The 13,290-nt window shown below is 40.1% G+C and overlaps 3 protein-coding genes, 1 long non-coding RNA gene and 1 pseudogene across 4 annotated transcripts; 1 reads left to right on the top strand and 4 right to left on the bottom strand.

The window, feature by feature from the left end:
• Nucleotides 1-1,346: 1,346 nt before the first annotated feature.
• On the bottom strand, nt 1,347-3,020 carry LOC110960264 (trypsin-3-like). Its single transcript, XM_051957449.1, has 4 exons — nt 2,610-3,020; nt 2,365-2,527; nt 1,663-2,140; nt 1,347-1,571 (listed from the first exon to the last, which is right to left on the bottom strand). The coding sequence occupies exons 1-4, from the start codon at nt 2,647-2,649 to the stop codon at nt 1,422-1,424; spliced, it is 831 nt and encodes a 276-aa protein (XP_051813409.1). The 5' UTR covers nt 2,650-3,020; the 3' UTR covers nt 1,347-1,421.
• A 1,664-nt stretch (nt 3,021-4,684) lies between these two features.
• On the bottom strand, nt 4,685-6,810 carry LOC110960270 (trypsin-3-like). The gene is made up of 5 exons (XM_051957458.1): nt 5,949-6,810; nt 5,710-5,866; nt 5,237-5,487; nt 5,010-5,146; nt 4,685-4,914 (listed from the first exon to the last, which is right to left on the bottom strand). The coding sequence occupies exons 1-5, from the start codon at nt 5,986-5,988 to the stop codon at nt 4,765-4,767; spliced, it is 735 nt and encodes a 244-aa protein (XP_051813418.1). The 5' UTR covers nt 5,989-6,810; the 3' UTR covers nt 4,685-4,764.
• A 55-nt stretch (nt 6,811-6,865) lies between these two features.
• LOC127536610 (uncharacterized) lies at nt 6,866-8,618 on the top strand. The gene is made up of 3 exons (XR_007945704.1): nt 6,866-7,792; nt 8,268-8,422; nt 8,507-8,618. It is a non-coding gene; the product is annotated as an uncharacterized LOC127536610 (long non-coding RNA).
• Nucleotides 8,188-9,728, bottom strand: LOC110960260 (trypsin-3-like). Its single transcript, XM_051957450.1, has 4 exons — nt 9,405-9,728; nt 9,166-9,322; nt 8,500-8,935; nt 8,188-8,403 (listed from the first exon to the last, which is right to left on the bottom strand). The coding sequence occupies exons 1-4, from the start codon at nt 9,442-9,444 to the stop codon at nt 8,260-8,262; spliced, it is 777 nt and encodes a 258-aa protein (XP_051813410.1). The 5' UTR covers nt 9,445-9,728; the 3' UTR covers nt 8,188-8,259.
• Nucleotides 9,729-9,901: 173 nt separating this feature from the next.
• LOC110960267 (trypsin-3-like) lies at nt 9,902-12,772 on the bottom strand (annotated as a pseudogene).
• Between the last annotated feature and the right edge of the window lie 518 nt (nt 12,773-13,290).

Here is a 13,290-nt window from a genome sequence, read left to right as displayed (position 1 = left end):
GTCTGCCCCCACTTTTTGTTCCTGAAAGAAACTTTGAATTATAGAATGAAAACTGGCAAGACAAAACTACACTGCAACAAAATAAGTTTTATTACAGCCTTTTAATTTGAAGTTTTTGAACAATTTACTGTTATTTTACAGATTTCCCATTTTTTGGGAACTTACAGATAACTATTAAAATCACAGGATGTGGATGTTAAATCTCCAAAAACAGTCAAAAACTATAAATAATGTCCTCTTCAAAATCAGTATTTCTATGAATGGTCATTTGACCAGAAAATTACACTGTATTACTGTATTTGAATTTACGTTAAAAGACGACTTCACAGATATTTGCCACTATTTGAGCAACTATTATGCATAATAAGAATGAAATAGTGGTACATCATTTTTCCTTATTTTGTTCAACTGGAGATGATATCTATTAAAAATGATAGGAAAAAAATATTCATTTACATGTTTACTGTATTAAAGAAACAACCAAAACTGTATAATATCTGCATTAAGAAAATCTGTATTTTAAAAAATAGTCGTTTATTCTGTTGCAAAATGTGACCATAAAATTGCAGTTTCATTGTATTTCAGTCTGCTAGAAAACATCACTATTTACAGATATTTGAACATCACAGCATTCCAGTGTTTTTACTGGCACCTTTGCTGTCAGTATTTCACCATTTTAGCATGGAATCTCTTTTTATAGTGTAACCAGGTCGCAAAACTGTGTTTTAATACAGTCTGTTTGTAACTGTACAAAAATCTAACTGTAATTATCTCACATTATAATATATGAAACACTGCTTTCATATTTTCTGAATTTATCTACTTTTAAGGGTACAACATGCTTTGTATCAAGTATCTATGTGATTTATTTGCAATATTTGTGTTTTTCTCATCGTGTTTGACCCTGTGATGACATATTACCTGATATATTATTCTCGACAGTATGTATGATGATTAGTATTTATTATGATTATTGTTTTTGTCACATTGGCATTCCAGATCAAACATACAAATATACATCAATCTAACACAACGTTAAAATCACTGATGTCTGGACATTTTAAAACATTGATCATATTTTTTCAGTGCAGTGTACACTTCTATGTCTGTGTATTTTTATTTCATGAGATATTTTGTCTCCATATTGATGGAAAATGCCTCAATTTTTGGCTTTTTCTTTGATAGATTTTGGGCTTTTCTTATCTTGCAGAGCTGTCTGAATTCCTTGATAGATAACTTCTGTTCATGTCTAAAGAAAGATCAACATTTGTCTTTGTTTACTTCCTGCTGAAGGGTTTATTATTTGTATATTTGTGTAACAGCACAAAACAAGGACTGACAGAGACTCAGGTTGGTCATTTATTCATTTCAAAGTGCTTTCATAATTTCTTGAGATTAATGTTGAAGTGATTCATTTCCTTTCATTCGGAAATCATGATTTCCCGGATCCAGGAGGTGAATTTGCAGACCTTGGTGTAAACTCCAGGTGTGTTCCCCCAGACACAGTCTTGACCCCAGGACCACAAACCCTGGAGCTGACCATTGCACACCAGTGGGGTATCAAAGTCCCTCTGACAGAGGAAAGACAAGGTAAAGTGTGAGTAGAGGAGTTCTGAAGTTTGGTCTGTCCAAAGAAGCATAGATGGTGACTGTAACTCATACCATGCAGAAGTTTGGGTCTTCCTCGATGGATTCTGCACAGAACATGTTGGAGCTGATCAGTCCGGGGAAGGAGGAGTTGCAGCTTGTGTCACTCAGGATGGGGACATCCAGGCACATCAGAGGATCAGAGTAGTTGTCTTTAAATGAAGAAGAAAACATGTAAATATTACTATCACTCCATCCTTGACCAAAGTGTTTTCCAGATATGTTTTCTGTGTTTTGCTGACTTTTGCCCCATCCAGAGATGAGACATTTGGTGCCAGCGACAGCACAGCTGGTGGGCAGGGACACGGTGCGGACGTAGTTGTTGAGGGTGGCAGGTTTGCTGAGCTTGATCAACATGATGTCGTTGTCGTTCAGGTCGTTCTGGCTGTCGCGGATGAAATCGGGGTGTTTGATGAACTTCTCAGCGTCGATGATTTGCTCTGTGCCCTCATCGACACTATGGTCGTGCTCACCAAGGTGCACCTTCATATTGCTATAGAGAGAGGCATGAGGATAAAATTCAACTTCTATTTGGACTGAGGTGATCAATATTTCCAAATACAGACTTATTTCTTTTTCAGTCGAAAAAGTAAAACGTGTGTTGATGGGGAAAAAATGCAGTCTGAACCAGCAACAGTGGCTATGTATGGATCTTTCTCCATCAAATCCTCATATTTTCATGGTTTCAAATGAATCTAATGATCGATGTGCACTTACTTGTCGGGGCAGTGAGCAGGAACCACAACCCAGGTCCTGGAGATCAAGGCACCTGCACAATAGCCGAAGCCCACGGATCTCCTCAGATACACTTGATAAGGCACAGAGTTCTTCCTGCACTCATAGCCTCCAACAATCTTGTCATCCTGGACAGGAGCTGTATCTGTAATATAAAGTTCAAGAGTTTAAATTCCGTCTTGAAACAATCAGATATAGAAATAATGAAAGTGACTACAGAAACTTACATGTTGCAGCAAAGAGGGCCAAGAAAATAAAGTACTTCATACTTCCTACTGAGTCAATACACAGCAGCAGCAGATGTAGCAGGTTTGTGGAGCTTCAAATGAATTTCCAAACTCAACAGCTCCTTATCTACTTCTCTGTCTGGTATTCTTCCAGGTACATTGCAGTGGTCAAATATTATCCTACCTGGGAAACAGCAGCATGGTCAAAAATAAAAACACTGTTGTCCATGAATCCATGAATCGTTGGTTTTTAAACAGACATCTCCTCATTCAGACACACTCCTTAATACTGTTGTTTTTGAACTGCTGCATGATAGGGACAGAAAGATGGACCAAGTTAGAGGAGAAAAAGGTAAGTTGAATTCTTCTTTTATTATCCATATTCCATATTTCCTTAAAATTGTTTTTGTTATTTTCAAATATTTTCCTCCAATATTGTTTTATCTTTTTTCTGTACTTTTCTTTATAATATGAATTTGTATATTTTTATATTTATTTTCTTCCTCTTTAGTTGGTTGTCTTATGAAATCACTGTGAACTGTATTTTTCTTTCTGTAGCCCCGTTGTGATCCATGGACAGTATTTAAAATTTCTGTTATATTCTTTGGACAATTTTTATCATCGAGTGAGCTCAACATTTCCAACAGTATTTCATATGCAGTATCAGCGTCTCTTTCTTGGTAGATCACACCCCAGTTCTGTTCCAGTACGTCATTCTTTAGTGCATCCATGGATTCCTGTGACCTCACTCATCTGTATTGTATTTGTTTGTTTGACTTATTATTCCAGAGAATATCATCACAGATTGTGAAAACAGACAGGTGATGACTGGTATCATTCATTAATAGTCAAACTAATGTGTTACTGTCAATGTCATTAGTGAATATATTTTCTATTAGCGTGGCACAGTGGGGTGTAATTTTGCTGGATCTGGTGATTTCTGGAAACAAGCTCAAACTGTCCATCGTATTGACAAATTCATTTATTTTTAACGGTACAACTACTGATACTTGGTCTTGAATATTTCTATGACTTATTTGAAATACTTGTGTTTTTCTAATAGCGTTTCAGGCTGTGATGACATATTACCTAGCATAATATTCTCTGCAGTATTTATCGTTTTTTTGTCACATTGGCGTTCCAGATCAAACATACAAATATAAACCAATCTGCCACAATGTTAAAATCATTGATGTCTGGACATTTTAAAACTCTGATCATAAATTTTCCAGTGCAGTGTGCACTTACAAATATTTTTATTTTTATTTCATGAGATATTTTGTCTCCATATTGATGGAAAATGCTAGCCTGGCATGCTACACCCATGTTTCTGACGGCACAAGGGTCTGGGGAAGCTCGACAGGGAGGGAGGCGGGCTAAAAGGTTGTCTATCAAATCCCTCTGCAGCAATTGGGTAGGTATACAGCCAATCAACGCAACGAATAGGCTGACGGAGTTCCGAGAGCACCGGCGGATTGTGGCTAAGTCCCATTAGCTTCCAAACCAGCGGAGCCGCGGAGCCAACTGGTATATTAGGAATTTGCCATATCCCGTTGGCATAAGTCCAAATACGTCTTTCTTCTCAATGAAACACTTAAGTGCCGTCCTTTGTTTATCTTTCAAGTTGAATTTTAGCTTCAAATCTTTAAGGGCTGTGGCCAAAGCCGAGTCGAAAGATAACTGTTTATTGTGCGCTGGTTGTTTCTGTCAGAATCGTCACGCCTCTGTCGTCACTTCGTTACGCCCGCCTTCTGACTCTACACTTCATGGTGATTGGTCCGGCCAGTTTTAGGAGAATCCAGCCTCGAGCCTTATGGAGGGTAACTAGATCAGAAAATTAAATTCGTTGCCGTGGGTTGTCTAGCGCGGCTGGGCTAGGAAAATGCCTCAATTTTTGGCTTTTTCTTTGATAGATTTTGGACTTTTTCATATCTTGCAGAGCTGTCAGAATTCTTTGATAGATATCTTCTGTTCGTGTCTAAAGAAAGATCAACGGTTCTCTTTGTTTACTTCCTGCTGAAGGGTTTGTTATTTGTATATTTGTGTAACAGCACAAAACAAGGACTGACAGAGACTCAGGTTGATCATTTATTCATTTCAAAGTGCTTCCATAGTTTCTTGAGATTAATGTTGTTTGAAATGACTTCAGTTCCATTTATTCAGACATCATGATTTCCCGGATCCAGGAGGTGAATTTGCAGACCTTGGTGTAGACTGCAGGTGCGTTCCCCCAGACACAGTCTTCACCCCAGGACCGCAAACCCTGCAGCTGACCATTGCACACCAGTGGGGTATCATAGTCATACTGACAGAGAAAAGACATGGTGAGGTGTGAGCAGAGGAGTTCTGAAGTTATGTCTGTCCAAATTGAGAAGCAGAGATGGTGAGTGTAACTCATACCTTGCAGGAGTTTGTGTCTTCCTCGATGGATTCTGCACAGAACATGTTGGAGCTGATCAGTCCGGGGTAGGAGGAGTTGCAGCTTGTGTCACTCAGGATGGGGACATCCAGGCACATCAGAGGAGTAGAGTAGTTGTCTTTAAATGAAGAAGAAAACATGTAAATATTACTACCACTCCATCCTTAACCAAAGTGTTTTCCAGATATGTTTTCCATGTTTTGCTGACTTTCTCTCCACCCGGACCATCCAGAGATGAGACATTTGGTGCCAGCGACAGCACAGCTGGTGGGCAGGGACACGGTGCGGACGTAGTTGTTGAGGGTGGCAGGTTTGCTGAGCTTGACCAGCATGATGTCGTTGTCGTTCAGGTGGCCAAGGACGGAATCGGGGTGTCTGATGATCTTCTCAGCGTCGATGATTTGCTCTGTGCCCTCATCGACATTAAGGTCGTGCTCACCAAGGTGCACCTTCATATTACTATAGAGAGGCATGAGGACAGAATTCAATTTCCATTTTCTCTGAGGTGATCAGTATTTCCAAATACAGACTTATTTCTTTTTCAGTCGAAAAAGTAAAACGTGTGTTGATGGCGAAAAAATGCAGTCTGAACCCACAACAGTGGCTATGTATGGATCTTTCTCCATCAAATCCTCATATTTTAATGGTTTCAAATGAATCTAATGATTGATGTGCACTTACAAGTGGAAGCAGTGAGCAGAAGCCACCACCCAGGTCCTGGAGATCAGGGCACCTGCACAAAAGCCGAAGCCAGGGTTCAGATACACTTGATAAGGCACAGAGTTCTTCCTGCACTCATAGCCTCCAACAATCTTGTCATCCTGGACACGAGCTGCATCTGTAATATAAAGTTCAAGGGCTTAAATTCCGTCTTGAAACAATCAAACGTGGAAATAATGAAAGTGACTACAGAAACTTACATGTTGCAGCAAAGAGGGCCAAGAAAATAAAGTACTTCATACTTCCTACTGAGTCAATACACAGCAGCAGCAGATGTAGCAGGTTTGTGGAGCTTCCAATGAATTTCCAAACTCAACAGCTCCTTATCTACTTCTCTGTCTGGCATTCTTCCAGGTACATTGCAGTGATCAAATATTATCCTACCTGGGAAACAGCAACATGGTCAAAGATAAAAACACTGTTGTCCATGAATCCATGAATCGTTGGTTTTTAAACAGACATCTCCTCATTCAGACACACTCCTTAATACTGTTGTTTTTGAACTGCTGCATGATAGGGACAGAAAGATGGACCAAGTTAGAGGAGAAAAAGGTAAGTTGAATTCTTCTTTTGTTATCCGTATTCCATATTTCCTTAATATTATTTTTGTTATTTTCAAATATTTTCCTCCAATATTCTTTTATCTTTTTTCTGTACTTTTCCTTATAATATGAATTTGTATATTTTTATATTTATTTTCTTCCTCTTTAGTTGGTTGTCTTATGAAATCACTGTGAACTGTATTTTTCTTTCTGTAGCCCCGTTGTGATCCATGGACAGTATTTAAAATTTCTGTTATATTCTTTGGACAATTTTTATCATCGAGTGAGCTCAACATTTCCAACAGTATTTCATATGCAGTATCAGCGTCTCTTTCTTGGTAGATCACACCCCAGTTCTGTTCCAGTACGTCATTCTTTAGTGCATCCATGGATTCCTGTGACCTCACTCATCTGTATTGTATTTGTTTGTTTGACTTATTATTCCAGAGAATATCATCACAGATTGTGAAAACAGACAGGTGATGACTGGTATCATTCATTAATAGTCAAACTAATGTGTTACTGTCAATGTCATTAGTGAATATATTTCTATTAGAGTGGCACAGTGGGGTGTAATTTTGCTGGATCTGGTGATTTCTGGAAACAAGCTCAAACTGTCCATCGTATTGACAAATTCATTTATTTTTAACGGTACAACTACTGATACTTGGTCTTAAATATTTCTATGACTTATTTGAAATACTTGTGTTTTTCTAATAGCGTTTCAGGCTGTGATGACATATTACCTAGCATAATATTCTCTGCAGTATTTATCGTTGTTGGTTTTTTTTTGTCACACTGGCGTTCCAGATCAAACATACAAATATAAACCAATCTCATGAGATATTTTATCTCCATATTGATGGAAAATGCTAGGCTGGCTACCACCAGCCTGAATCTCAAGTGAGATACAGGCTGGGTACCTGCTATTCATTTTCTTGTAGGGGTGGAGCAGTTTAAAATTTTCCACAGCCGTTGATTGGGCGCTGCATATGTCAGTCAGTCTGGGGCAGTTGAAGCTCACAGCCAATCGTGTCACTGCTAGCCGCTGACGTAAATGCAGAGCGACGGCAGCACCACGAAAAAGAATCATTGCTGTGTTTGCTCATGTGTTTGCTTCTTTCGCCATGTCGCCGGACGATTCTTGCCGTTTATGTAAAGTAAACATGAGGGAAAGTGGACCCCGTGTTTATGCACACTCCACAGATATGTTTGTGTCAAAAACAACGCCGACCATATCAGATAGGTTAGCGATGATGGACCTGATAGTCACCCCGGAGCCGGAGCAGTCAAACAGATGCTGCCAGCGCTGCACCTCCACACTCGGTCGGCTTGAAAAAGACTTTCCTTTATTCAGGCAATGGGAAGAGAACGTCCGGTTAAGCAGCGTATCGAAAAGACAACGTGAACCCACCCCGTCCAAGACACCGAGGACTTTGAAAAAGACCTGCCCAAACCCACCGAGTCCACTAGCTTGTTCCTTCGGAAACACGACAACAAAGGTAACGCTTCTTCTCAAACAACCCATCATGCATTGCGCGTAGTCGCTTAGTGTGCGTCATCGTCTAACTGTCCCTCCCCGTCCTGTGATTGGATCCCTGACTCAGGGACAAATTCAACCCCAGGTCGCCAGACTGCCTAGTAAACGAAATGACAATGAGTGCACAGGCAGTCTGGGTATTCCCAGACTAGGAAAATGCCTCAATTTTTTGCTTTTTCTTTGATAGATTTTGGACTTTTTCATATCTTGCAGAGCTTCCAGAATTCTTTGATAGATATCTTCTGTTCATATCCAAAGAAAGATCAACATTTGTCTTTGTCAGTCCTTGTTTTGTGCTGTTGGACAAATGTACAAATAATAAACCCTTCAGCAGGAAGGAAACAGAGACTGAGGTTGATCATTTATTCACTTCAAACTGCTTTTATAATTTCTTGAGATTAATGTTGTTTGAAGTGACTTCAGTTCCGTTTATTCAGACATCATGATTCCGCGGATCCAGGAGGTGTATTTGCAGACCTTGGTGTAGACTTCAGGCATATTCTCCGAGTAAAAGCCCCAGGACAGCAAACCCTGCAGCTGACCATTGCACACTAGGGGGGCACCGAATTCACCCTGACAGAGGAAAGACAAGGTGAGGTGTTACAAGACCAAATTCTGAAGTTTGGTCTGTCCAGTTTAAGAAGCAGAGATGTTAACTGTGGCTCATACCTCGCAGGAGTCCTCGTATTCCTCGAGGGATTCAGCGCAGAACATGTTGGAGGTGAACTGGTAAGGCCAGGAGGAGTCGCAGTTTGTGTCGCTCAGGATGGGGACATCCAGGCACCTCAGACGATCAGAGACGGTACCATACCTTTCACCAAAGTATTTTCCAGATATGTTTTCAGTGTTAGACTGACTTTCAAAGTTGCAGGTTAAGCCCCATCCAGAGGTCAGACATTTGGTGCCAGTGACAGCACAGCTGGTGGGCAGGGACACGGTGCGGACGTAGTTGTTGAGGGTGGCAGGTTTGCTGAGCTTGACCAGCATGATGTCGTTGTGGTACAAGGTGTAACGGGGGTGATCGATGATCTTCTCAGCGTCGATGATTTGCTCTGTGCCCTCATCGACACCAAGGTCGTGCTCACCAAGGTGCACCTTCATTGAACTGCAGAGAGAGGCATGAGGATAACATTTAAATTACATTTCCATTTGCACTGAGGTGATCAGTATTTCCAAATATAGACTTATTTCTTTTTCAGTCGAAAAAGTAAAACGTGTTGAAGGCGAAAAAATGCAGTTTGAACCAACAACAGTGGCTATGCACGTGTTTTTATCCATGAAATCCTCATATTTTCATGGTTTCAAATGAATCCAATGTTCGTTCTCTGCACTTACGACCAGGAGCACCGACCAGCAGACACCACCCAGGTCCTGGAGATCAAGGCGCCTCCACAGAAGCGGTAGCCAGTGTTCAGATACACTTGATAGGGCACAGAGTTCTTCCTGCACTCATAGCCTCCAACAATCTTGTCATCCTGGACAGGAGCTGCATCTGTAATATAAAGTTTGAGAGCATAAACTCCATCGTGAAACAATCAAACATGGTAATAATGAAAGTGACTACAGAAACTTACATGTTGCAGCAAAGAGGGCCAAGAAAATAAAGTACTTCATACTTCCTACTGAGCCAATACACAGCAGCAGCAGATGTAGCAGGTTTGTGGAGCTTCCAATGAATTTCCAGACTCAACAGCTCCTTATCTACTTCTCTGTCTGGTATTCTTCCAGGTACATTGCAGTGGTCAAATATTATCCTACCTGGGAAACAGCAGCATGGTCAAAAATAAAAACACTGTTGTCCATGAATCCATGAATCGTTGGTTTTTAAACAGACATCTCCTCATTCAGACACACTCCTTAATACTGTTGTTTTTGAACTGCTGCATGATAGGGACAGAAAGATGGACCAAGTTAGAGGAGAAAAAGGGAAGTTGAATTATTCTTTTGTTATACATATTCCATATTTCCTTAAAATTGTTGTTCTCTTCTAGTATTTTCCTATAGTATTCGTTTTTTAATTTTTTTTTCAAACTTGTTCTTATAATATGAATTCAAATATTTTCAAATTTATTTTCTGCCTCTTTAGTTCGTTGTCTTATGAAATCACTGTAAAGTGTATTTTTCTTCTGTAGCAGAGTTTTTCAGTGCAGTGTGAATTTATAAATCTTTTTATTTATTGAAATATTTGATCTCCATATTGGTGAAAAATGCCTCAATTTTTGGATTTTCTTTCAAAGATGTAGGACTGTTTCATATCTTGCAGAGCTGTCAGAATTCTTTGATAGACATCTTCTGTTCATGTCTTTGTTGTTTTCTAATAGTGTTTGAGGCTGTGATGACATGTTATCTGACATAATATTCTCTGCAGTGTTTATCATTGTTTTTGTTTTTGTTTTTTGTCACACTAGTGTTCCAGATCAAACATACAAATATACACCAATCTGCCACAATGTTAAAATCACTGGACATTTTAATACTCTGTTCATATTTCTTTCAGTGCAGTGTGCACTTGTAAATCTTTTTATTTTTATTTCATGAGATATTTTGTCTCCATATTGATGGAAAATGCCTCATTTTTTGACTTTTTCTTTGATAGATTTTGGACTATTTCTTATCTTGTAGAGCTGTCAGAATTCCTTGATAGATAACTTCTGTTCAAATCCAAAGAAAGATCAACATTTGTCTTTGTTTCCTTCCTGCTGAAGGGTTTATTATTTGTATATTTGTTCAACAGCACAAAACAAGGACTGACAGAGACTCAGGTTGATCATTTATTCACTTGAAACTGCTTTTATAATTTCTTGAGATTAATGTTGTTTGAAGTGACTTCAGTTCCGTTTATTCAGACATCATGATTTCACGGATCCAGGAGTTGTATTTGCAGACCTTGGTGTAAACTCCAGGTGTGTTTCCATAGAAACAGTCTTCACCCCAGGAGCACAAACCCTGCAGTTGACCATTGCACACCAGGGGGGTTTGGAAGCCAACCTGACAGAGGAAAGACAAGGTGAGGTGTGAGTAGAGGAGTTCTGAAGTTATGTCTGTCCAAATTGAGAATCAGAGACGGTGACTGCAACTCATACCATGCAGGAGTTTGTGTCTTCCTCGATGGATTCTGCACAGAACATGTTGGAGCTGATCAGTCCGGGGTAGGAGGAGTTGCAGCTTGTGTCACTCAGGATGGGGACCTCTAGGCACATCAGAGGATTAGAGTAGATGTCTTTAAATGAAGAAGAAAACATGTAAATATTGCCACCACTCCATCATTCACCAAAGTATTTTTCACCAAATATGTTTTCCGTGTTTTGCTGACTTTCTCTCCACATGGACCATCCAGAGATGAGACATTTGGTGCCAGCAACAGCACAGCTGGTGGGCAGGGACACGGTGCGGACGTAGTTGTCGAGGGTGGCAGGTTTGCTGAGCTTGATCAACATGATGTCGTTGTTGAATCGGTAGTCCCAGTGGACCTGGGTGAAGGTGAAGGATGATCTTCTCAGCGTCGATGATTTGGTCTGTGCCCTCATCGACATTAAGGTCGTGCTCACCAAGACGCACCTTCATATCACTATAGAGAGGCATGAGGACAGAATTCAATTTCTATTTGGACTGAGGTGATCAGTATTTCCAAATACAGACTTATTTCTTTTTCAGTTGAAAAACTAAAACGTTTGTTGACGGGGAAAAAATGCAGTCTGAACCAACAGTGGCTATGTATGGATCTTTCTCCATCAAATCCTCATATTTTAATGGTTTCAAATGAATATCATGTTCGTTCTCTGCACTTACGGCCAGCCGCAGAAAGCAGGAGCCACCACCCAGGTCCTGGAGATCAGGGCACCTGCACAAATCCGAAGCCAGGGTTCAGATACGCTTGATAAGGCACAGAGTTCTTCCTGCACTCATAGCCTCCAACAATCTTGTCATCCTGGACACGAGCTGCATCTGTAATATAAAGTTCAAGGGCTTAAATTCCGTCTTGAGAAAATCAAACATGGAAATAATGAAAGTGACTACAGAAACTTACATGTTGCAGCAAAGAGGGCCAAGAAAATAAAGTACTTCATACTTCCTACTGAGCCAATACACAGCAGCAGCAGATGTAGCAGGTTTGTGGAGCTTCCAATGAATTTCCAAACTCAACAGCTCCTGATCAAATTCTCTCTGTCTGGCATTCTTCCAGGTACATTGCAGTGATCAAATATTATCCTACCTGGGAAACAGCAACATGGTCAAAGATGAAAACACTGTTTTCCATGAATCACCTACAAATTACTAATAGGAACAGAGTGAAGAGATGAGATCAGTGAAATTGCCAGAGAAACAAGTAAATCAGAATGATTTATTATTGCTACAATTTCAGCTTGTTTTTTTTTTTAATATTGTTTGAAATTATTTAAAATTCAAGCCCCTGCAGTGATGCTAGATATAAACAGTCAATGGATGAGTCTGCCAAAAATGCTGAGCTACAACTTGTTACATTTTTGATGTCACTAATTGTCATCCAGTTCAATCAACTCAGATGTTTTATTTTGTACGTGAGTAACTAGGTAAGCATTTCCCAGAATGTTGTCTGGGAGAAAATGGTTTGAGTCACGGGAGAAATTATTCTCAGTGTTTGAGTTTTAGTAGCCTAGCCGCACTAGACAACCCACGGCAACAAATTTAATTCTCTGCCAGGGTGGGTCTAGTTACCCTCCATAAGGCTCGAGGCTGGATTCTCCTAAAACTGGCCGGACGAATCACCATGAAGTGTAGAGTCAGAAGGCGGGCGTAACTAAGTGACGACAGAGGCACGACGATTCTGACAGAAACAACCGGCGCACAATAAACAGTTATCTTTCGACTCGGCTTTGGCCACAGCCCTTAAAGATTTGAAGCTAAAATTCAACTTGAAAGATAAACAAAGGACGGCACTGAAGTGTTTCATTGAGAAGAAAGACGTATTTGGACTTATGCCGACGGGATATGGCAAATCCTCCGCTGGTTTGGAAGCTAATGGGACTACGTCAGCCTATTCGTTGCACTGATTGGTTGTATACCTACCCAATTGCTGCAGAGTGATTTGAAAGACAACCTTTTAGCCCGCCTCAGTCCCTGTCGAGCGGTCCTAGACCCTTGTGCCTTCAGAACATGGGTCTAGCGCGGCTTGGCTAGAGTTTTAGTGAATTACCAGATAAATTTCATGGAACACCACAGTCAGTTTAAAGCCACTCTTTTCTTTTGCTTGATTGTTTTTTGGGCTTTTGTTCTTCATTTGTCGAATTTCCTGGTGACAAATTTGATATTTTTGCATGTTGAACTCATCAGGTTTGAGTGGAATGAATAATTCAACTTCCCTTTTTCTCCTCTAACTTGGTCCATCTTTCTGTCCCTATCATGCAGCAGTTCAAAAACAACAGTATTAAGGAGTGTGTCTGAATGAGGAGATGTCTGTTTAAAAACAAACGATTCCTGGAT

This window comes from Acanthochromis polyacanthus, chromosome 12 (genome assembly GCF_021347895.1).
Source record: "Acanthochromis polyacanthus isolate Apoly-LR-REF ecotype Palm Island chromosome 12, KAUST_Apoly_ChrSc, whole genome shotgun sequence".
NCBI lineage: Eukaryota > Metazoa > Chordata > Actinopteri > Pomacentridae > Acanthochromis > Acanthochromis polyacanthus.
This window is presented reverse-complemented; position numbering and strand designations above follow the sequence as displayed.